The sequence below is a fragment of the Nansenia antarctica genome, assembly GCF_963989245.1.
Source record: "Nansenia antarctica genome assembly, chromosome: 18".
In the NCBI taxonomy this organism is placed as follows: domain Eukaryota; kingdom Metazoa; phylum Chordata; class Actinopteri; order Argentiniformes; family Microstomatidae; genus Nansenia; species Nansenia antarctica.
Window position 1 is genome coordinate 7,554,773 of NC_137691.1, and position 24,215 is coordinate 7,578,987.

General features: G+C 44.4%; 2 protein-coding genes across 2 annotated transcripts; one reads left to right on the forward strand and one right to left on the reverse strand.

The window, feature by feature from the left end:
* Positions 1–223: 223 nt before the first annotated feature.
* On the forward strand, positions 224–12,294 carry LOC308173543 (tectonic-1-like; the record flags this gene model as incomplete). The annotated part of the gene is made up of 15 exons (XM_080548570.1): positions 224–241; positions 500–542; positions 1,170–1,290; positions 1,635–1,768; positions 1,954–2,102; positions 2,221–2,323; positions 2,793–2,905; positions 3,170–3,190; positions 3,523–3,675; positions 4,605–4,730; positions 5,323–5,362; positions 9,577–9,724; positions 10,320–10,473; positions 11,014–11,145; positions 12,148–12,294. 15 exons carry the CDS (start codon positions 224–226, stop codon positions 12,292–12,294), a joined length of 1,602 nt encoding a protein of 533 aa, XP_080404696.1.
* Positions 12,295–13,405: 1,111 nt separating this feature from the next.
* Positions 13,406–16,424, reverse strand: hvcn1 (hydrogen voltage-gated channel 1; the record flags this gene model as incomplete). The annotated part of the gene is made up of 5 exons (XM_080548142.1): positions 13,406–13,462; positions 13,725–13,837; positions 14,294–14,525; positions 15,446–15,550; positions 16,248–16,424. 5 exons carry the CDS (start codon positions 16,422–16,424, stop codon positions 13,406–13,408), a joined length of 684 nt encoding a protein of 227 aa, XP_080404268.1.
* Between the last annotated feature and the right edge of the window lie 7,791 nt (positions 16,425–24,215).

Here is a 24,215-nt window from a genome sequence, read left to right on the forward strand (position 1 = left end):
CAAGACTGGAATGATTCACTAAGTAAAAGTACCAATATATTCTAACAGAATATAATTATTCTAGTTATGTGCGCAGTTACTTTTCCTTTAATTCCTTTTATATAACAGAATAATTATATTCTGGAGAAGGAAAAATAACTGCGCACATAACTTTTAAAACCATAAGTTTACCCAGAATGCAATATGGCCTGATCTCCTAGGCAACGTTGGTACACCAACAAAAATGGCGGCGTTGATTTGGGTGTTTATTTTACACGCCTTTCATTTGTTACAGTTGAGCGCAGCAAACACAGATGACTTCAATTCTACTTTTGCACGAATCAATGAAACGAACGTCGATTTGTACGACGATCAGAATCTAACGGATGTCTTGAATACCACTGCATCTCCCAAAGATGTTACTGCGACTCTGGCGACGGAGGTTAGCACAACAACATCAACCTGGACCACATCCTCAACCATCACAGAGTCCTCCACACCTCCCCCGGTCTCTGTCCAGCCTCTGCCGCTCTCCGGCGCCCTGCCTTCCCCTGTCACGCATGGTAATTATGATATGACCATAGCTAGTTAGTGTGTGTAAGGACGTTAGTGTTACTAGACACGCTCGATCCAGGCTTTTGTACGACTGAGCTCATCGAATTGACTAAGTGCATATGGCGCTAAAGTTGATGCTATCCTCGCCCTGACATTGGTATAATAACATTGGTTGTGTGCTTGTGAATTCCACAGGGTATCCGCGGTGTCTTGAAAAGTATTAAAAGTTGATAAATCAATTTTGGGAAAATCAAGACCCTTAATAAGTATTAAAAAGTCTTATCACGATTTTACGAGGTCTTGAATTGTGTAGGTATTTATTCTGAATTAGACTCTGTCCAAAGAGTTTGAGTCCTAAAAACTTTTAGTAAAAGTTTGTGAATGTATTAGTTTTATTAAAAAAAACAAAGATGAACCGGAAGTTCTGTTGTATGATAGTGGTCTAGTCTGTTGCAAACTAAAACTGTTAAGTTAAAGGTCTCACTGATGTGAACGGTTACAGCTTGAAGTGGCGGTGAGGTCTGGAAAAATATTGACAAGGTCTTTTAAAAAGTCTTAGAAAGGTATTGAAATTAACCTCAAGATTCCTGTATATACCCTGATTCCAGCTAAAACTGTCCCCATCTCTTCCCCAGCGGCCGGCGTGTGCCCGTGCGACCTGCGGCAGGAGGAGTGTGACGTGGGTTGCTGCTGCGACCGGGACTGTGGCGGAGAACAGCTGTCCCTCTTCACGTCCTGCGATGTACAGAGAGTCAGGCACGTCGCTGCTACTTCTCTCAGCTCCACACTGCTCTGGGGCTTAAGGATAATGTGGGGTTTCAGTTAGGAAGTGTGATTGTCACTTGCACTTAGTTCCAAGGCGCAACAACAAAACGCTATGCTCACAATATGAGATGTATTACATGTATATTATGTCCCTTGAACCTGTTATGTTTATACCAGAGGAGGTAGAAATCGGAGGACAGGCTCGTTGTAATGCATGGAATCCCTAATCCTAACCCTAACCCTAACCCTAACCTTAACCGTAGCACCCTAGCACCTAACCCTAACCCTAGTTTTCCCACATGTACCGTAACATATCTATGCGTGTGTCTCTGCAGTGGGGATGCAAGGCTGTGTCGTCAGGACGTGGCCTCCTACTCCCTGGTCAGCACCGTCGACGGCTACTCTGAGCTGGAGACGTCTGTCCAGCAGGGAGGCAACGCCGACGTCTTCTGTATACAGTCAAGCAACCGTAAGCCTATATCCAGGAACACATCTGCGTTGTGTTCTAGTTTACTCTGTTCTAGAATATTCTGTGATAACTCAGTCAACGAACTGAGGCGGCGGTAAAACATGGTTCTTAAAGATAGACGTAGTAGATGATTGGGTGCTGTGTGTGTGTGTATGTTTGTGTGTGTGTGTGTGGTATTTCTGTAGTGGATGAGGCAGGACTGTCTCACGCCACGCCCAAGGTTCCGACAACAGGGAACTTTGATGTTCTTGTCGGCCGCTTCAGGGGGTTCTTCTTTGGTTCTGCCACGGAAGACAGTACGACAGTGGAACCCCAGACCTCACCTGGATACCTGGTGAGCCTCACTCTAAACACACATACACACACACACACACACACACACCCACACCCTTTACCTCATCTCTGTGTGGATAGCTGTCTTCCTTTACCTCTCTCCATCTCTCTTTCATCAGTACGGGGATGCCATGGCAACAGAGGAAGAGGGAGGGGAGAGGGGGATGTTCCGGCTACCAGCCTCCTCTGTCACCGCTCACTGCTCTGACTTCAACCCTGCAGGTACCATGGAGGAGTGTGTGTGTGTGTGTGTGTATGTGTGTGTGTCTGCATGTGTGTGTGTCTGTGTGTGTGTGTGTGTGTGTGTGTGTGTGTGTGTGTGTCTGCATGTGTGTGTGTGTGTGTGTGTGTATGTGTGTGAGTGTCTGCATGTGCGTGTGTGTGTGTGTGTGTATGTGTGTGTGTCTGCATGTGTGTGTGTCTGTGTGTGTGTGTGTGTGTGTGTGTGTGTGTGTCTGCGTGTGTGTGTGTGTGTGTGTGTGTGTGTGTGTGTGTATGTGTGTGAGTGTCTGCATGTGCGTGTGTGTGTGTGTCTGCATGTGTGTGTGTCTGCATGTGTGTGTGTCTGCATGTGTGTGTGTCTGCATGTGTGTGTGTCTGCATGTGTGTGTGTGTGTGTGTGTGTGTGTGTGTGTGTGTGTGTGTGTCTAGAGACCCCAGCTGTTCCCCTTACCCCCCATCTCTTCCCCAGCCTTCCTGCAGGACCAGACCAGTAGGTGTTCCCGCGGCCTGGTCCTGGAGCAGGACTGTACCACTCTACAGGCCCTCGACATGCATACCTACACCGACCCCCGCGTCCTCTCAGTGAGTTGGACTCTCCCAGGCTTCACTCCTCACTCATCTCGTAGACTAGGGGTGGATTTAACCTTTGACCTGCTGATAACTCAGTAATAACACAGGGAACCACTCAGATGTTATTCGTCGGGGGAACCCCCCCTCTATTGAAGCATTATTACCATGGCGATTAAAACTGGACTGATGAGTGTGTGTTTAGCTCAGATTAGGGTTAGGGTTACCGTGGTTACCGTACAGTACGTCTCTCTAAACACATGCCTCTCCGTTTCACAGCGGAAGACCGGAGATGCTGTGGTGAGTCACTTCCTGTTGTTGCTCCTCCCCTTTGTGCTCTGTCAGGAACGTAACGGAATCTGCTCTGTGGACTGGTTATTATTGGTTTAGTTAAGTTTATTGTTTATTTCACAGGGACAGTGCATATTAAAATACATATGAGACACAAATGCAATATGCCGGAGTTAGCCAATAAGGCTAGTTTAAGTCTGTAGTTGTTGTTGTTGTTGTCATTGTCGTTGTTGTTGTGTAGGCGATGATTGTGGCGGTGACTGACTGACATGGTTGTTGTTGTATGTTGTGTTTTGTGTGTTGTTGTTGTTGTTGTTGTTGTTGTTGTTGTTGTTGTGTAGGTGATCAGATTGGAGGTGACAGCTGTCAGCCTGCAGTCTCTCGAGGGGACCCAGACCCAGCTGGACCTGGCTGGTGACCTGGAGCTGACCCCAGCACTGCTGCCCCCGCAGGCAGACTCAGGCACTGCGGTGTGCATCAACGTGGTGCTGCAGGTCACTACTACCCACCGTCATATATCACACACAGTGGCCCTTTCTCAATTGTTAGAAACTCGATTCCTTGCATACCTCTCCTCAATGCTCCACTCGCTTCCTTCCTTCTCAAAAAGCATTGGCGGACGGCGGACGGGGGGGGGGTGGGTGGACCTGGGTCTTCTCCTCCTGTGCGATTTGAGTAGGAAGTGAGGGTAGGACAGAGAGGATGCAAGGAATCAAGTTTCTATTAATTGAGAAAGGGCACTAGTCTAGTTAGAGACTGTAAAGCACAATGATAGATAGGTATATTTTATTGATCCCCGATGAGAAATTAAGGCGTTACAGCAGCTCAGACCACAAAACAACAACAACAAAAGAAAATGACAATTGAATAATAGGCTAAAATAAAAAGAGATGAAAATACAAAATGAAGATAGACATGTGGGACCTTATATATACAGTAGGTAAGATCTAACATCCTCCAGCCTGACTCTGATCACCCAAGTTGAGCCAGCAGGAGGAGGAGTTGTACAGTGTTATTGTGGCAGGAAGAACATATCTCCTATAGCGCTCCTTAGTGCAACGTAGTTGATACAACATTGTTCTTATGTTGAACGTGAATACATTTACTTTGTAAGTCATTCTGGGACTTTCATTTCTTCTTTCAATTTTCATTCATACTTTTTTGGTGGTATGGTCTTAAAAAGGTCTTAAAAAGTCTTAACTTTAACTTGTTGAAACCTGCAGGAACCCTGTGTGTCGTGGTCTGTGGCTAAAGGAGCTTTTCTGCTCTGCCACAGTGGGGCAGAATAAGTTTGCAGAATAAGTAGTTTAGTATGAGTCGTTATGGTGTGGTTGCTATGGCTACCTAGTGGAGTATGAGTTGTTCTATTCAGGCGTGGTTTCTGTGGTTACCTACCGATCTGATGGCCGTCCTCTGTGTACAGGTCGTCTATGTGGTGAGGTACAGCCAATGGGGTGACGTCGTGAACGTGAGCGCCTCATTGGTCCTGGGAGCCGTCGATGTCACCATGCTGCCATTGGAACAGACGTTTCAAATCACATTTGTCCAGGTGCCACAGATCTCTGCATCCCAACATCACCTCATCACAAACATCACATCTTTATATCATAACATCATCATCACAGGACTCATCACACCATAGAGGTTGATAGATTCACATCTTAATGAAAGTCTTCATCATAATGGATTCAACCAGAACTCCCTGTAGAGGCTTCGTAACAATCCAAATAGTCTCTACAGGGGTGAGTCGTACGTTCCAACAAACGGTTGCCAAAAAAGGCAGAATGACGCGTGTATAAAAAATAAACACATTATTTTATTTCCTCAAGAGTGAATACTCTCTCCAACAGCATTATCCATACTACCGATCCTGTCGGCTACGGTCTATCACTGTCCATTACTGTTGTTGAAACTTGTTTTCTCCCCCCAACATTCCCTTTCCTGTTCCCTTATATCCCCAATCTTCATTTAAATAACATACAATAGGGAATATAGACTTAGAAGGAAATATTATCATAATTAAATTAAATATCAATATCATTCAAGTCAATAATTCAAAATGAATATTAGAAAATTAACATGAATAACATGTAGGACTAAATGGCTCCTCCACCCCCTCTGTCCTTCCTGTGTTCTGATAGGAGCAGGATCAGGAGGAGGGGCCGTTGGTCCACCTCAGTGGTAACCCTGGTTACGTGGTGGGGCTCCCTCTGCTGGCTGGATCAAGAACAGCAGAATATCCTTTATTAGAGTTTAGTGAACTGGAACCATGATGTTGGTTTGATATATCCTGTGATATATGAGGGTCATGTGTAGTATATGATATGTGAGGGTCATGTGTAGTATATGATATATGAGGGTCATGTGTAGTATATGATATGTGAGGGTCATGTGTAGTATATGATATGTGAGGGTCATGTGTAGTATATGATATATGAGGGTCATGTGTAGTATTTGATATGTGAGGGTCATGTGTAGTATTTGATATGTGAGGGTCATGTGTAGTATATGATATGTGAGGGTCATGTGTAGTATATGATATGTGAGGGGCATGTGTAGTATATGAGAGGGTCATGTGTAGTGTATGTGAGGGTCATGTGTAGTATATGAGGGTCATGTGTAGTATATGATATGTGAGGGTCATGTGTAGTATATGATATATGAGGGTCATGTGTAGTATATGATATATGAGGGTCATGTGTAGTATATGATATATGAGGGTCATGTGGTGTATATGATATATGAGGGTCATGTGTAGTATATGATATATGAGGGTCATGTGTAGTATATGATATATGAGGGTCATGTGTAGTATATGATATATGAGGGTCATGTGTAGTATATGATATATGAGGGTCATGTGGTGTATATGATATATGAGGGTCATGTGTAGTATATGATATATGAGGGTCATGTGTAGTATATGTGAGGGTCATGTGTAGTATATGTGAGGGTCATGTGTAGTATATGTGAGGGTCATGTGTAGTATATGTGAGGGTCATGTGTAGTATATGATATGTGAGGGTCATGTGTAGTATAGTATATGTGAGGGTCATGTGTAGTATATGATATGTGAGGGTCATGTGTAGTATAGTATATGTGAGGGTCATGTGTAGTATATGATATGTGAGGGTCATGTGTAGTATATGATATATGAGGGTCATGTGGTGTATATGATATATGAGGGTCATGTGTAGTATATGATATATGAGGGTCATGTGTAGTATATGTGAGGGTCATGTGTAGTATATGTGAGGGTCATGTGTAGTATATGTGAGGGTCATGTGTAGTATATGTGAGGGTCATGTGTAGTATATGATATGTGAGGGTCATGTGTAGTATAGTATATGTGAGGGTCATGTGTAGTATATGATATGTGAGGGTCATGTGTAGTATATGATATGTGAGGGTCATGTGTAGTATATGATATGTGAGGGTCATGTGTAGTATATGATATATGAGGGTCATGTGTAGTATTTGATATGTGAGGGTCATGTGTAGTATTTGATATGTGAGGGTCATGTGTAGTATTTGATATATGAGGGTCATGTGTAGTATTTGATATATGAGGGTGATGTGTAGTATATGATATGTGAGGGTCATGTGTAGTATTTGATATATGAGGGTCATGTGTAGTATTTGATATATGAGGGTGATGTGTAGTATATGATATGTGAGGGTCATGTGTAGTATTTGATATATGAGGGTCATGTGTAGTATTTGATATATGAGGGTGATGTGTAGTATTTGATATGTGAGGGTCATGTGTAGTATATGATATGTGAGGGTCATGTGTAGTATATGATATATGAGGGTCATGTGTAGTATTTGATATGTGAGGGTCATGTGTAGTATTTGATATGTGAGGGTCATGTGTAGTATATGATATGTGAGGGTCATGTGTAGTATATGATATGTGAGGGGCATGTGTAGTATATGAGAGGGTCATGTGTAGTGTATGTGAGGGTCATGTGTAGTATATGAGGGTCATGTGTAGTATATGATATGTGAGGGTCATGTGTAGTATATGATATATGAGGGTCATGTGTAGTATATGATATATGAGGGTCATGTGTAGTATATGATATATGAGGGTCATGTGTAGTATATGATATATGAGGGTCATGTGTAGTATATATGAGGGTCATGTGTAGTATATGATATATGAGGGTCATGTGTAGTATATGTGAGGGTCATGTGTAGTATATGTGAGGGTCATGTGTAGTATATGTGAGGGTCATGTGTAGTATATGTGAGGGTCATGTGTAGTATATGATATGTGAGGGTCATGTGTAGTATAGTATATGTGAGGGTCATGTGTAGTATATGATATGTGAGGGTCATGTGTAGTATAGTATATGTGAGGGTCATGTGTAGTATATGATATGTGAGGGTCATGTGTAGTATATGATATATGAGGGTCATGTGGTGTATATGATATATGAGGGTCATGTGTAGTATATGATATATGAGGGTCATGTGTAGTATATGTGAGGGTCATGTGTAGTATATGTGAGGGTCATGTGTAGTATATGTGAGGGTCATGTGTAGTATATGTGAGGGTCATGTGTAGTATATGATATGTGAGGGTCATGTGTAGTATAGTATATGTGAGGGTCATGTGTAGTATATGATATGTGAGGGTCATGTGTAGTATATGATATGTGAGGGTCATGTGTAGTATATGATATGTGAGGGTCATGTGTAGTATTTGATATGTGAGGGTCATGTGTAGTATTTGATATGTGAGGGTCATGTGTAGTATTTGATATATGAGGGTCATGTGTAGTATTTGATATATGAGGGTGATGTGTAGTATATGATATGTGAGGGTCATGTGTAGTATTTGATATATGAGGGTCATGTGTAGTATATGATATATGAGGGTGATGTGTAGTATATGATATGTGAGGGTCATGTGTAGTATTTGATATATGAGGGTCATGTGTAGTATTTGATATATGAGGGTGATGTGTAGTATATGATATGTGAGGGTCATGTGTAGTGTATGATATGTGAGGGTCATGTGTAGTATATGTGAGGGTCATGTGTAGTATATGTGAGGGTCATGTGTAGTATATGTGAGGGTCATGTGTAGTATATGTGAGGGTCATGTGTAGTATATGTGAGGGTCATGTGTAGTATATGTGAGGGTCATGTGTAGTATATGTGAGGGTCATGTGTAGTATATGTGAGGGTCATGTGTAGTATATGTGAGGGTCATGTGTAGTATATGTGAGGGTCATGTGTAGTATATGTGAGGGTCATGTGTAGTATATATGAGGGTCATGTGTAGTATATGTGAGGGTCATGTGTATGATATATGAGGGTCAGGTGTAGTATATGATATGTGAGGGTCATGTGAGGGTCATGTGTAGTATATGAGGGTCATGTCATGTGTAGTATATGAGGGTCATGTGTAGTATATGAGGGTCATGTGTAGTATGTGAGGGTCATGTGTAGTATGTGAGGGTCATGTGTAGTATATGATATGTGAGGGTCATGTGAGGGTCATGTGTAGTATATGAGGGTCATGTCATGTGTAGTATATGAGGGTCATGTGTAGTATATGAGGGTCATGTGTAGTATGTGAGGGTCATGTGGAGTATGTGAGGGTCATGTGTAGTATATGAGGGTCATGTGGAGTATGTGAGGGTCATGTGTAGTATATGAGGGTCATGTGGAGTATGTGAGGGTCATGTGTAGTATATGCGGTGATCAAGTTGAAGAATCTCCTTGTTGCAGGTGACAATGAGCGCTGCGTCACTAGACAGTTGCTGACAGAGGGCCCTGCATATTTTGAGATAGCTCTATATCTCCTGGGGGGTATTCCATCACTGTTGCTAAATGAAAAGAAGTTTCGTTTGTCTCGCAAGACTTGACTGTCTCAAGCGATGTTGATGGAATACCCCTTGGGTTCATTAACAATAATAATAATAATAATAATAATAACAACTTTATTTGTATAGCACCTTTCATACCGACTATCCAGATCAAAGCGCTTTGACAGTTCAGTAGAACCATATCTTAATAACAAATAATTCAGCACACCCACATCACAATAATAAATAGTTTAGCACAACCATATCATAATAATAAACAGACCAACTCTCATTAAGAAATGTAGAAACGGAAAGACTTGCACACACTCTTGCTACTTCACTTAAATGTGTAACGATACCAACGTTTGGGTCAACAGACCTTCATCAGGGTTGCATAATGGCCTTTTATTTCCTGTTCCTGGTTTGTTTGTTCACCCTGAGAACCCTGGAGCAGGACTAAGGTGTGCGAACGCTACTCAAACAATGATTAAGAAATGTAAACATGGGCGTGGTACAACTGATTCCAAAATCTCAGCGTCCCAGTGCGAAAGGTACTAGTTATGGCCTTAACAGTCCTGCTCACTGGGATAGTCCAAAGTGCAGATCCGCGGGGGGGGTTGACTCTGCTCCAGAGTTCAGCGCTGCAGGACTGTCTCAGTGGACCACACCCGCGCACCCCCGTCCTGTTTGGGGTGGACATGGTGTCCGGTTGCACACTCAGGTGAGAGAAGCTCAGATTACACCCACTGGGCCCACTGTAAGCCCCGCCCCATTCCCAGACATACATATCAGTCAATCCTGTCCCTATAGGGTGCCTTCCCTCCTCAAGACCTCTTCACCCCCCCCACCACCCCTCGGTACAGTTCCTCTACTGCTAATAATCATTTAAAAAGTTATTAAAAGTCACTTACTGTCGACACATGTACGTCACTTGGGATAAAAGTGCCTGCTAACGGTAAAACAATTGAATGTAATGCAAAAACCCATCGGTAACTAACCCTAACCTTAACGTACACACTGTATCCATCGCTAGTGTGCAGTTTGTCCTGCTTCCTAGACAACGATATCTCGAGGGGAGGATCAGCGTTGTGTGTCAGGGACAGGGTCAGCTCAGCTACTGTTTGTGTGTAATAGGTTTACCATTATTATATTAATCTCCTGTGTGTGTGTGTGTGTGTGCGTGTGTATGCTCCTCTTGCTGTAATTTTAAATAATGCATGTAAAGCACTTTGAATTGCCCCTGTTGTATGAAATGTGCTATACAAATAAACTTGCCTTGCCTTGCCTTGTGCGTGTGTGTGCCCGCCCGTGTGCAGGTTGGAGGAGACCACTAACTGTTCGTTAGTGTCCGAGGTGGTCCTGGGGGTGCTGAGAGGACAGACCCCCCCCCAGTACGTGGCGTCGTTTGGGAACTCAGCCCCCGACACCCCCCTGGACTGGGTTCCCATCCGGAACCTGAGCAGACCCACGGTGAGCCAGCTGTGTCTGGGGGCGGCAGGTAGCCTAGAGGCTAGAGAGGCCGGCTAGCAACCGGTAGGTCGCTGGTTCGATCCCCGCCTCAGGAGGGAGCCGGATGTGAGCTGGTAACTGGAGGGTTGCTGGCATCATATCTAAGGTGCCTACCACTGCCGTTGTGCCTTTGAGCAAGGCACTTAAACCCTAATTGCTCCAGGGGCGCTGACTCTGGCCGTCCCTGTGCCTAGAGCAAAAAAAATCATTTCGTTGTACGTAAAGACAAGAAGGTTGAATCTAATCTAATCTAACCAGGGAACAGAACTCACTACAGTGGAGCAGGGCTGTTTCTTGACATTTTCAGAAGTGGTTTAGTTTTAGAGAAGTCTTTGTTTTTCCTGTTTCTCCACCTTCTGAGTGGCGCAAACAACCGTACACTACCTACATACAACACATGGACACTGTGTGGTTAGTACATTGGGCAATGTGTTTGTGTGTGCGTGCGTGTGTGTAGCAGGTCTGATGTGTGTGTGTGTGTGTGTCTCCCTGTCTGTCCAGGACCCCCTGGGTTGTAGCGTCCCCCTGTCTGTCCACCTGGAGGTGCGCTGGTCCCAGTATGGAACCCTGCTGAACCCCCAGCCTCAGATCCTCAGTGTCACCCAGGTCATCTACAGCAACACCAGCAGCCTGGTAAACACTCTACACACTCAATAACACTCTACACACTCAATAACACTGTACTCAATAACACTCTACACACTCAATAACACTGTACAGCCTGGTTAACATTCTACACACTCAATAACACTACACACTCAATAACACTACACACTCAATAACACTGTACTCAATAACACTCTACACACTCAATAACACTGTACAGCCTGGTTAACATTCTACACACTCAATAACACTACACACTCAATAACACTACACACTCAATAACACTACACACTCAATAACACTACACACTCAATAACACTCTACACACTCAATAACACTGTACACACTCAATAACATTCTACACACTCAATAACACTACACACTCAATAACACTACACACTCAATAACACTACACACTCAATAACACTCTACACACTCAATAACACTGTACACGCTCAATAACATTCTACACACTCAATAACACTACACACTCAATAACACTACACACTCAATAACACTCTACACACTCAATAACATTCTACACACTCAATAACACTGTACTGCCTGGTAAACATTCTACACACTCAATAACCCTGTTCAGCCTGATTAACGCTGTACACACTATAACACTGTACAGCTTACATGAGTAACAGTGAAATGGTACATTGGTACAGTAAGTATAAGAACATACTGTATTATTTACAAAGGTCTTACATTAGTAATGATTACAGATTGACAGATGGATTCTATCACATTTTTTATCAGGTGTTATTTACTTTGTGCCTTTTACAAAAGCATTTTGCACAAAGCACATGACACACCCCAGGGCACCCGCGTCATTTAATCAGTGGAACTTTATTTGCTCAGCGCTTTCTACAAAGCACCCTGGCCACCGGAGGTGTTTGCTCAAACACATTGGTTTGAGCAAACATCTAGATGTTAGTTTCACTCAGGTCGCCGCTCACCATGTAGCTGCATGCAGGTCTCCAGGGTAACTCCTGTAGTGTAACCTCCTGGTTCTGTCCTCAGGACACTCTGGCTGGAGGGGGGCGGGTCCTACCTGTCACCTGCTCCGTCAGCTTCCTGCCTGTGTCGGCCGAGGCCCGTCCTGGATACAAGGCAGCGCCCACCATCGACGCCAAACTGCCCTACGACTTCTTCTTCCCCTTCGTTTGATGGAGACTGACACCCCCTACGCCCCCCCCCCCCCCCCTTCCTAGTCAACTGACACTGAGAGAACATGACCCCCACCCCGAAAGCTGAGATGTAGACCCCCCCCCCCCCCCACCCCGCCCAGTTACACTGCTCATGGTCGTCAAACCTTGTATTTCCATGTCAATGAGTTCAAACCTAAACCTTTAATTTATTTGTAAATAGTGAAGAATGAATGCATTGCTGGAGATTGTTTTTGTACCATTGTTTTTTTATATAAAGCACACATTTCTGACTAAATATTCTCACAATCATTGATACTTGATTTCACTCACATTGCGACAGTGGTATTGAGAAAGGCAGCAAGGTGAGATTGTATATGTACAACAACAGTAGGATGGAGCTCATTTCACATAAATCCATGGCTTGATAGCACATATATACTGTATAAATCCATACCATATTGACTGGCAGGATACAGATATGGGAGTTGTGTATCCCGATTCCCTCTACCTTGACAGACCGGTAACTATGGCAACCGGTTCCCTCAGGGGGGGTTTTCACATCACAAGTGAAAACATTTTTGGTTCCTCCTTTTTTTACTTTAAAAACATGAAATGAAGAGTTTCCTCATGTTGTCATCTCTTTGACTCAACATTGCCACAGACTGAGACAGGACTGACTAACACTGAGAGTGTCGAAGAGGGGAAGTGTTTGCCTGGTCACACAGAGACGGGACACAGTTCTCCATTATATGGGTCTGGATGTTAGGATGCTCTGTTACAGTAAAAATGGCTCTGAGGTCACAGGAGAGAACCCGGTAGCCCCGGCTAGTAACCGGAAGGTCGCTGGTTCCATCCCCGCCTCAGGGAGGGAGCTGCACTAACCCCTAATTGCTCCAGGGGCGCCGACTATGGCTGACCCTGTGCCTAGATCAAAAAAATACCACATTCCAACAATTGACTGACAAGATTGTATGGCAAATAAAACATTGAGGGGAGGCAGAAGTGAGGCGTAGATATGCAGGAGACTAGAGTAGCTGAATGGGGACTGAAGGGAGAGGTGGAGGAGGAGAAGCAGACAGACACGGCGGCTCGCCTCCCGGTGGAGCTCAGAGCTCAGCTCCCTCCCAGCATCAGTAGACGATAGAGTGCTCTCTCAGCAGAGCTCGTAGTTTAACGTTCTCTTGTTCCTGGAACACACAGGAGAGACGTTGAAGAATGGACTGCACTTACATAGAGCCTTATTCCAAAGCGCTTTACAATGGCCTCTCGTTCACCCATTCACACACACACACATTCGCACACCAATGGCGGCAAACTACCATAAAAGGTGCCGGCCCGCTCGTTGGGAGCAATTTGGGGTTCAGTGTCTTGCCCATGGACACCTCTGTGCGTGTGCGTGTGCGCTTGTGTGCGTGTGTGTGTGCGTGTGCATGTGTGTGTGAGACTCACTATTTTGGTGGTGCGCTCCTGCAGCTCTGCGACTCTCTCTACCATGTGGGCGTTGCTCTCCTTCAGCACGTGGACTTTATGATCCGCTCTGTTCTTCACCGACACCAGGATACCTGGACAGGCGGGAGTCACAGTTACAGCTGGTACATGCCCACACACACACATATATATGGTAAATGGACTGCACTTATATATTAATATAGCGCCTTTATCCAAAACGCTTTACAACGGCGGCAAGCTACCATGCAAGGCGCCGGCCCGCTCACTGGGAGCAATTTGGGGTTCAGTGTCTTGCCCAAGGACACTTCGACATGTGGCCAGCCGGGGCTCGAACCACCGATCTGCCAACCTTGCGATCATTAGTCGCCGGCTCTACCTCCTGGGCCACAGCCACCCCATATATATACAGTATATGTTTTTAATTTATAGTAGAGAAACTACAGGCGGGTAGTGGGGATGAGGAGGTCTTTAGGAGAGACAGTTAAGATGTAGCCTAAAGAGATGGGTCTTCAATTCATCTCGTTCCATGCATTACAACGAGCCCGTCCTGGTCGTAAGTGGTGTCTCACCGTTGACGATGCGCGCCACCCTCCAGAGACGGAGGAGGATGAGGAGGCCCATGCCGTTGAAGGCGTCCTCGTGGGCGATGTAGACGATGTCGAGGACGAAGGACACGATCACCACCAGGCCGTCAAACACCTCGAACCTGTGGTGGAAGAACTCCAGCTGGTAGGCGAACAGCTTCCCGGCCAACTCCACTAGGAAGAAGGTCAGCAGGGCCAGGCTCAGGTAGTGGAACACCTAGGGGACACCAGGGGGGGTTGGCGTGAGGGGAGGTTAAAGGTCAATTTAGGGTTAGGATTGTATTTCATTGTTTGTATTGTACTTCTGCTGGTTTTTCTTTGCCCCCCCCCCCCTTACATCATCTGCTCAGCAGAACTTCTCATCCCCTCATACCCCCCCCTCCTCCTCTTCTCATCCCCTCATACCCCTCCTCCTCTTCTCATCCCCTCATACCCCTCCTCCTCTTCTCATCCTCTCATACCCCTCCTCCTCTTCTCATCCCCTCATACCCCTCCTCCTCTTCTCATCCTCTCATACCCCTCCTCCTCTTCTCATCCCCTCATACCCCCCCTCCTCTTCTTCTCATCCCCTCATACCCCCCCCTCCTCTTCTCATCCCCTCATACCCCTCCTCCTCTTCTCATCCTCTCATACCCCCCCCTCCTCCTCTTCTCATCCCCTCATACCCCCCCCTCCTCTTCTCATCCTCTCATACCCCCCCTCCTCTTCCCATCCTCTCATACCCCTCCTCCTCTTCTCATCCCCTCATACCCCCCCTCCTCTTCCCATCCTCTCATACCCCTCCTCCTCTTCTCATCCCCTCATACCCCTCCTCCTCTTCTCATCCCCTCATACCCCTCCTCCTCTTCTCATCCCCTCATACCCCTCCTCCTCTTCTCATCCTCTCATACCCCCCCCTCCTCTTCTCATCCCCTCATACCCCTCCTCCTCTTCTCATCCCCTCATACCCCCTCCTCCTCTTCTCATCCCCTCATACCCCCCCTCCTCTTCTCATCCTCTCATACCCCTCCTCCTCTTCTCATCCTCTCATACCCCCCCTCCTCTTCTCATCCTCTCATACCCCTCCTCCTCTTCTCATCCTCTCATACCCCCCCTCCTCTTCTCATCCTCTCATACCCCCCCCCCCCCTCCTCTCACCTCGGGGGCAACATTCTCGTGCTCCACCTCGATGAGTGACAGGTCGAGCAGCAGCTCAGCCAAGACAAAGAAAGCGTCCAGGATGACCAAGCACACCACAGAGATCTACAACAGAGTAGCATCATACCACAACATAAACACACAGCAACATATGACCACCATCAGCCTGTCATAGCTGTAGAGTATAGTATAGTATTACTAACAGCTGTAGAGTATAGTATAGTATTACTACCAGCTGTAGAGTATAGTATAGTATTACTAACAGCTGTAGAGTATAGTATAGTATTACTAACAGCTGTAGAGTATAGTATAGTATTACTAACAGCTGTAGAGTATAGTATAGTATTACTACCAGCTGTAGAGTATAGTATAGTATTACTAACATCTGTAGAGTATAGTACAGTATTACTACCTGCTGTAGAGTATAGTATAGTATTACTACCTGTTGTAGTGTATGGTAGAGTATTACTAACAGCTGTAGAGTATAGTACAGTATTACTAACAGCTGTAGAGTATAGTACAGTATTACTAACAGCTGTAGAGTATAGTACAGTATTACTAACAGCTGTAGAGTATAGTATAGTATTACTACCTGCTGTAGAGTATAGTATAGTATTACTACCTGTTGTAGTGTATGGTAGAGTATTACTAACAGCTGTAGAGTATAGTACAGTATTACTAACAGCTGTAGAGTATAGTACAGTATTACTAACAGCTGTAGAGTATAGTACAGTATTACTAACAGCTGTAGAGTATAGTACAGTATTACTAACAGCTGTAGAGTATAGTAGTGTATAACTACCTGGAACTTCTCAGAGCTGAAGAGTCTCCGTAGCGAGTCTCTGAAGGTGATGCTCCTCAGGTGGTCCATCCCTGTAGCAGGGGCCAGCTCCGGAGTAGCCTGGTGCAGTTCCTCATCCCGCCACTGAGCGGTGTGGTCATCTCCCACCACGGTGAAGTGCCTCAGGTAGCGAGACATGCTGCTGGCCGTGTGTGTGTGTGTGTGTGTGTGTGTGTGTGTGTGTGTGTGTGTGTGTGTGTGTGTGAAGAGGTGGGGGGAAGGGGATCCCACCAGCTAGCTTCAGGAGTGTTCTTGCAGATCAGGGAAACTGCAGACATGACGAAATGGACTCTTACTCAGGGACAGTAAACAGTCTGAAACTAGTCAAACAGTCTGTAAGTAGTCCCACACAGTAAACAGTCTGTAAGTAGTCCCATACAGTAAACAGTCTGTAACTAGTCCCACACAGTAAACAGGCTGTAAGTAGTCCCACACAGTAAACAGCCTGTAAGTAGTCCCACACAGTAAACAGTCTGTAAGTAGTCCCATACAGTAAACAGTCTGTAAGTAGTCCCACACAGTAAACAGTCTGTAAGTAGTCCCACACAGTAAACAGGCTGTAAGTCGTCCCACACAGTAAACAGTCTGTAAGTAGTCCCACACAGTAAACAGGCTGTAAGTAGTCCCACACAGTAAACAGTCTGTAAGTAGTCCCACACAGTAAACAGGCTGTAAGTAGTCCCACACAGTAAACAGGCTGTAAGTCGTCCCACACAGTAAACAGTCTGTAAGTAGTCCCACACAGTAAACAGGCTGTAAGTAGTCCCACACAGTAAACAGTCTGTAAGTAGTCCCACACAGTAAACAGGCTGTAAGTAGCCTCCACAGTAAACAGGCTGTAAGTAGTCCCACACAGTAAACAGGCTGTAAGTAGTCCCACACAGTAAACAGGCTGTAAGTAGTCCCACGCAGTAAACAGTCTGTAAGTAGTCCCACACAGTAAACAGTCTGTAAGTAGTCCCATACAGTAAACAGTCTGTAAGTAGTCCCACACAGTAAACAGTCTGTAAGTCGTCCCACACAGTAAACAGTCTGTAAGTAGTCCCACACAGTAAACAGTCTGTAAGTCGTCCCACACAGTAAACAGTCTGTAAGTAGTCCCACGCAGTAAACAGTCTGTAAGTAGTCCCACACAGTAAACAGGCTGTAAGTAGTCCCACACAGTAAACAGTCTGTAAGTAGTCCCACACAGTAAACAGTCTGTAAGTCGTCCCACACAGTAAACAGTCTGTAAGTAGTCCCACGCAGTAAACAGGCTGTAAGTAGTCCCACACAGTAAACAGGCTGTAAGTAGTCCCATACAGTAAACAGTCTGTAAGTAGTCCCACACAGTAAACAGGCTGTAAGTAGTCCCACACAGTAAACAGTCTGTAAGTAGTCCCACACAGTAAACAGCCTGTAAGTAGTCCCACACAGTAAACAGTCTGTAAGTAGTCCCACACAGTAAACAGCCTGTAAGTCGTCCCACACAGTAAACAGGCTGTAAGTAGTCCCACACAGTAAACAGCCTGTAAGTAGTCCCACACAGTAAACAGTCTGTAAGTAGTCCCATACAGTAAACAGTCTGTAAGTAGTCCCACACAGTAAACAGGCTGTAAGTAGTCCCACACAGTAAACAGTCTGTAAGTAGTCCCACACAGTAAACAGTCTGTAAGTAGTCCCACACAGTAAACAGTCTGTAAGTAGTCCCATACAGTAAACAGTCTGTAAGTAGTCCCACACAGTAAACAGTCTGTAAGTAGTCCCACACAGTAAACAGTCTGTAAATAGTCCCATACAGTAAACAGTCTGTAAGTAGTCCCACACAGTAAACAGGCTGTAAGTAGTCCCACACAGTAAACAGTCTGTAAGTAGTCCTACACAGTAAACAGTCTGTAAGTAGTCCCACACAGTAAACAGTCTGTAAGTAGTCCCACGCAGTAAACAGTCTGTAAGTAGTCCCACACAGTAAACAGTCTGTAAGTAGTCCCACACAGTAAACAGTCTGTAAGTAGTCCCACACAGTAAACAGTCTGTAAGTAGTCCCACACAGTAAACAGCCTGTAAGTAGTCCCACACAGTAAACAGTCTGTAAGTAGTCCCACACAGTAAACAGTCTGTAAGTAGTCCCATACAGTAAACAGGCTGTAAGTAGTCCCATACAGTAAACAGGCTGTAAGTAGTCCCACACAGTAAACAGTCTGTAAGTAGTCCCATACAGTAAACAGGCTGTAAGTAGTCCCACACAGTAAACAGGCTGTAAGTAGTCCCACACAGTAAACAGTCTGTAAGTAGTCCCATACAGTAAACAGGCTGTAAGTAGTCCCACACAGTAAACAGTCTGTAAGTAGTCCCACACAGTAAACAGGCTGTAAGTAGTCCCATACAGTAAACAGTCTGTAAGTAGTCCCACACAGTAAACAGTCTGTAAGTAGTCCCACACAGTAAACAGTCTGTAAGTAGTCCCATACAGTAAACAGTCTGTAAGTAGTCACACACAGTAAACAGTCTGTAAGTAGTCCCACACAGTAAACAGTCTGTAAGTAGTCCCACACAGTAAACAGGCTGTAAGTAGTCCCATACAGTAAACAGTCTGTAAGTAGTCCCACACAGTAAACAGTCTGTAAGTAGTCCCACACAGTAAACAGTCTGTAAGTAGTCCCATACAGTAAACAGTCTGTAAGTAGTCCCACACAGTAAACAGGCTGTAAGTAGTCCCACACAGTAAACAGTCTGTAAGTAGTCCCACACAGTAAACAGTCTGTAAGTAGTCCCACACAGTAAACAGTCTGTAAGTAGTCCCACACAGTAAACAGTCTGTAAGTAGTCCCACACAGTAAACAGCCTGTAAGTAGTCCCACACAGTAAACAGGCTGTAAGTAGTCACACACAGTAAACAGTCTGTAAGTAGTTCCACACAGTAAACAGTCTGTAAGTAGTCCCACACAGTAAACTGTCTGTAAGTAGTCCCACACAGTAAACAGTCTGTAAGTAGTCCCACACAGTAAACAGTCTGTAACTAGTCCCACACAGTAAACAGGCTGTAAGTAGTCCCACGCAGTAAACAGTCTGTAAGTAGTCCCACACAGTAAACAGCCTGTAAGTAGTCCCACACAGTAAACAGTCTGTAAGTAGTCCCACACAGTAAACAGTCTGTAAGTAGTCCCACACAGTAAACAGTCTGTAAGTAGTCCCATACAGTAAACAGTCTGTAAGTAGTCCCACACAGTAAACAGCCTGTAAGTAGTCCCACACAGTAAACAGGCTGTAAGTAGTCCCACACAGTAAACAGTCTGTAACTAGTCCCACACAGTAAACAGTCTGTAAGTAGTCCCACACAGTAAACAGTCTGTAAGTAGTCCCACACAGTAAACAGTCTGTAAGTACCCTCCACAGTAAACAGTCTGTAAGTAGTCCCACACAGTAAACAGCCTGTAAGTAGTCCCACACAGTAAACAGTCTGTAAGTAGTCCCACACAGTAAACAGTCTGTAAGTAGCCTCCACAGTAAACAGTCTGTAAGTAGTCCCACACAGTAAACAGTCTGTAAGTAGTCCCATACAGTAAACAGTCTGTAAATAGTCCCATACAGTAAACAGTCTGTAAGTAGTCCCATACAGTAAACAGTCTGTAAATAGTCCCACACAGTAAACAGTCTGTAAGTAGTCCCATACAGTAAACAGTCTGTAAGTAGTCCCACACAGTAAACAGCCTGTAAGTAGTCCCACACAGTAAACAGTCTGTAAGTAGTCCCACGCAGTAAACAGTCTGTAAGTAGTCCCACACAGTAAACAGGCTGTAAGTAGTCCCACACAGTAAACAGTCTGTAAGTAGTCCCATACAGTAAACAGGCTGTAAGTAGTCCCACACAGTAAACAGCCTGTAAGTAGTCCCACACAGTAAACAGTCTGTAAGTAGTTCCACACAGTAAACAGTCTGTAAGTAGTCCCACACAGTAAACAGTCTGTAAGTCGTCCCACACAGTAAACAGTCTGTAAGTAGTCCCACACAGTAAACAGTCTGTAACTAGTCCCACACAGTAAACAGTCTGTAAGTAGTCCCACACAGTAAACAGTCTGTAAGTAGTTCCACACAGTAAACAGTCTGTAAGTAGTCCCACACAGTAAACAGCCTGTAAGTAGTCCCACACAGTAAACAGTCTGTAAGTAGTCCCACACAGTAAACAGTCTGTAAGTCGTCCCACACAGTAAACAGTCTGTAAGTCGTCCCACACAGTAAACAGTCTGTAAGTAGTCCCACACAGTAAACAGTCTGTAAGTCGTCCCACACAGTAAACAGTCTGTAAGTAGTCCCACACAGTAAACAGTCTGTAAGTAGTCCCACACAGTAAACAGTCTGTAAGTAGTCCCACACAGTAAACAGTCTGTAAGTAGTCCCACACAGTAAACAGTCTGTAAGTAGTCCCACACAGTAAACAGTCTGTAAGTAGTCCCACACAGTAAACAGTCTGTAAGTAGTCCCACACAGTAAACAGGCTGTAAGTAGTCCCACACAGTAAACAGGCTGTAAGTAGTCCCTCCACAGTAAACAGTCTGTAAGTAGTCCCACACAGTAAACAGTCTGTAAGTAGTCCCACACAGTAAACAGTCTGTAAGTAGTCCCACGCAGTAAACTGTCTGTAAGTAGTCCCACACAGTAAACAGGCTGTAAGTAGTCCCACACAGTAAACAGGCTGTAAGTAGTCCCACACAGTAAACAGTCTGTAACTAGTCCCACACAGTAAACAGGCTGTAACTAGTCCCACACAGTAAACAGGCTGTAAGTAGTCCCTCCACAGTAAACAGTCTGTAAGTAGTCCCACACAGTAAACAGTCTGTAAGTAGTCCCACACAGTAAACAGTCTGTAAGTAGTCCCACGCAGTAAACAGTCTGTAAGTAGTCCCACGCAGTAAACAGTCTGTAAGTAGTCCCACACAGTAAACAGTCTGTAAATAGTCCGTAACTAGTTCCACACAGTAAACAGTCTGTAAGTAGCCTCCACAGTAAATAGTCTGTAAGTCGTCCCACACAATAAACAGCCTGTAAGTAGTCCCATACAGTAAACAGTCTGTAAGTCGTCCCACACAGTAAACAGTCTGTAACTAGTCCCACACAGTAAACAGGCTGTAAGTCGTCCCATACAGTAAACAGTTTGTAAGTAGTCCCATACAATAAATAGGCGGTAACTAGTCCCATACAATAAACAGGCGGTAACACACCCTATGGCTGTTTAGTATGAAGGACAGCGGAGCCCAGCCCTACAAGCTCAACACACTTACAATAGCAAAACTATTACCTGGCCACTTCCATTAGACTACCCAAAATAAGATATCGGAGCATGTTGATCATCCAACCTGTACACGAACACTCCTCTCTTATCAAGCTCCGGTTTCTTTCAATAAAAGTAGTTCAATATTTTTCCAACTCCAATAGACAGATATGCAACACACAGACACAGTAACTTGCCTGCTTGCGTTGCTTTGAGTCTTCTGAGAAGTGCTTGTAGGGAGGACGAGCCTTCTCAGAGAGCTGCACCAGGGAGGATGGGTCTTCTCAGCGGGCTGCACCAGGGAGGATGGGTCTTCTCAGCGAGCTGCACCAGGGAGGATGGGTCTTCTCAGCGGGCTGCACCAGGGAGGACGGGTCTTCTCAGAGAGCTGCTCCAGGGAGGATGGGTCTTCTCAGAGAGCTGCACCAGGGAGGACGGGTCTTCTCAGAGAGCTGCTCCAGGGAGGACGGGTCTTCTCAGCGGGCTGCACCAGGGAGGATGGGTCTTCTCAGCGAGCTGCTCCAGGGAGGACGGGTCTTCTCAGAGAGCTGCACCAGTCAGCGTGAGGCTTCTCAGCTGCTTCAGTCAGGATGAGTTGGCATGGAGGCGTTTCACCATGTGCTTGTCTGACACAACTTCTTCTTTTGTTGAGAGTTACAAAATAATGCAATATATTAACAAACAAACCCACAGACAGAGGACAGGAGGACACCGTGTGATCAACCTTGATCAAGGGAAACTTCTTAACTTCTTTTTTTCTCAAAAAACACAATAATTGTGATTCCCTTAGTCACTTGATCGTTGAATAACCTGTTTGTCTCTGAAATATTAGCCATTATGCATCCCACGAGTGGGACACCAGTAATGCATTTTCACATGCAAATAGCACTCAATTTACATTGAAAAACATACATCTTTCAAATATTTGAAAAACCTGAGGTGTGTTGATTTAACTTGTCAGGCACAAAAACGGATCTAATGAAATAGTCTTAAGAAGTACAAGCACACCTGTCTGCTGTACCTGACGTCTAGCACACCTGTACATGTATATATATATATATATATATATATATATATATATATATATATATATATCTCAGGTAATGAGTGCATCCACCAGCGCATAGGCTATATAAAACAGTCAGATGAGAAAATACATGGTTATAAATGTAACCTTTTGATCATGTGTGAACGGTCCATAGGGCGCCCGCGTCTGTAGCCAATAAACGTTTCATTTTTTTCTAAATGTCAATAAACCCTTCAAACAAGTTCTGTTTCACAAGGTAATCCTTGCCTATTGTAACATAGCATAACAGGGCCCCAAATCGAGCAAGTCCATGCATTAGATGTACTTTAAAATAATGCATTTACGGTTACTCGAAGTCAAAATGACCCATCTATCACCATGTCTTGAGGACAACTCGTGATTTCCTTTAAAAACCCACCGCTTTGCATTTCTTTAAACTGATTCGATCAAATTGACTAAAATACACAACGAAATGTTCATTATCAAGGTTATTGATAATAACACATCACTTTAGATTAGACCGTTTAAGTTGTTATTATTTGCACAGAAGAAAACATAAACATAAGAAATATACATAAACGCTAAATGCATAAACGCACCGGGAGATAATTTGCGTGTAAATCGATGGTTATCCTCATCTGCAGAAATGATCTGTTGTACCTGTGAATGTGAATGTACGGTTTCCGCGCAGATTAGAAATCGTCAATATTCCTCATTTTTCCCAACAGAAAACTTTTCCCAGCCTCCAAACTCCGCCTCTGAATCACACAAGCCAGCTTTCCTAAAGGAAGTTCAGTCTCCCAAATTCCAGCAAATTCCGTTAGACGGAACGTGTACGTGTGTACATATAGGGACACATTGAGTTAAAATAAGTTAAAAGAACTAGTTAACACAATACATAACAATACTGTGCACACAGTAACTGGTTCTATTTCTTATACAGTTCTGCTTAATGTTACTTCCAGTTGTATATGTACATTTTAATTTATATAATGTTCACGAGTCTTTTTTTGTTTTGTTATTAGAACAAATTGTAGTATGTTGTATGTAGGCGAACCTGTATTAATCGCAGTTTTATAATTGAAGTAAAGAAATAAGCATTAATTTCTCTCCAGTAGATGGCGATCATAGTCTTTAGTTGAAGGATTGCTGCAAAGGCCTGTGGTCTAGTGTGGAAAAGACTGATTTCTATTCGTTATTTAGGAGGGAAACTGTTCAGCTTCTAAAGTGGTAGGCTGGTGCATTCATTTATTGAATGATGATTTGCTTTTTAATGTGGGCCTATTTGAAATGTCACCTATTAATTAATATGTCATTTGAAATCAAATGAATTAGACATCAAAGTTAGTCCTCACTAGACTAGCAGTAGTGTCAACAGCATGTAGTTTCACTGTAACTGGTGTGACCCACAATATGTGTAGTTAAAACGACAACAGTGCCTTGGAAAAAAAACAACACAATTCAAAAAGTTGGATCAAACCACTTCACGGCCGAAGCCTTTTATTGCCCCCCTAGACTCATAACAGATGGTCTCTCCCAGAAGACTGATGAAGTCACTTCCTAGTTCGTCGTTTCTTGGCGGCCCTCTGTGAGGAGGCGTGTTTTGGGGGAGGGGGGCGAGGGGGGGTTCTCCGGGGGTCTCCTGATGCTCTCCT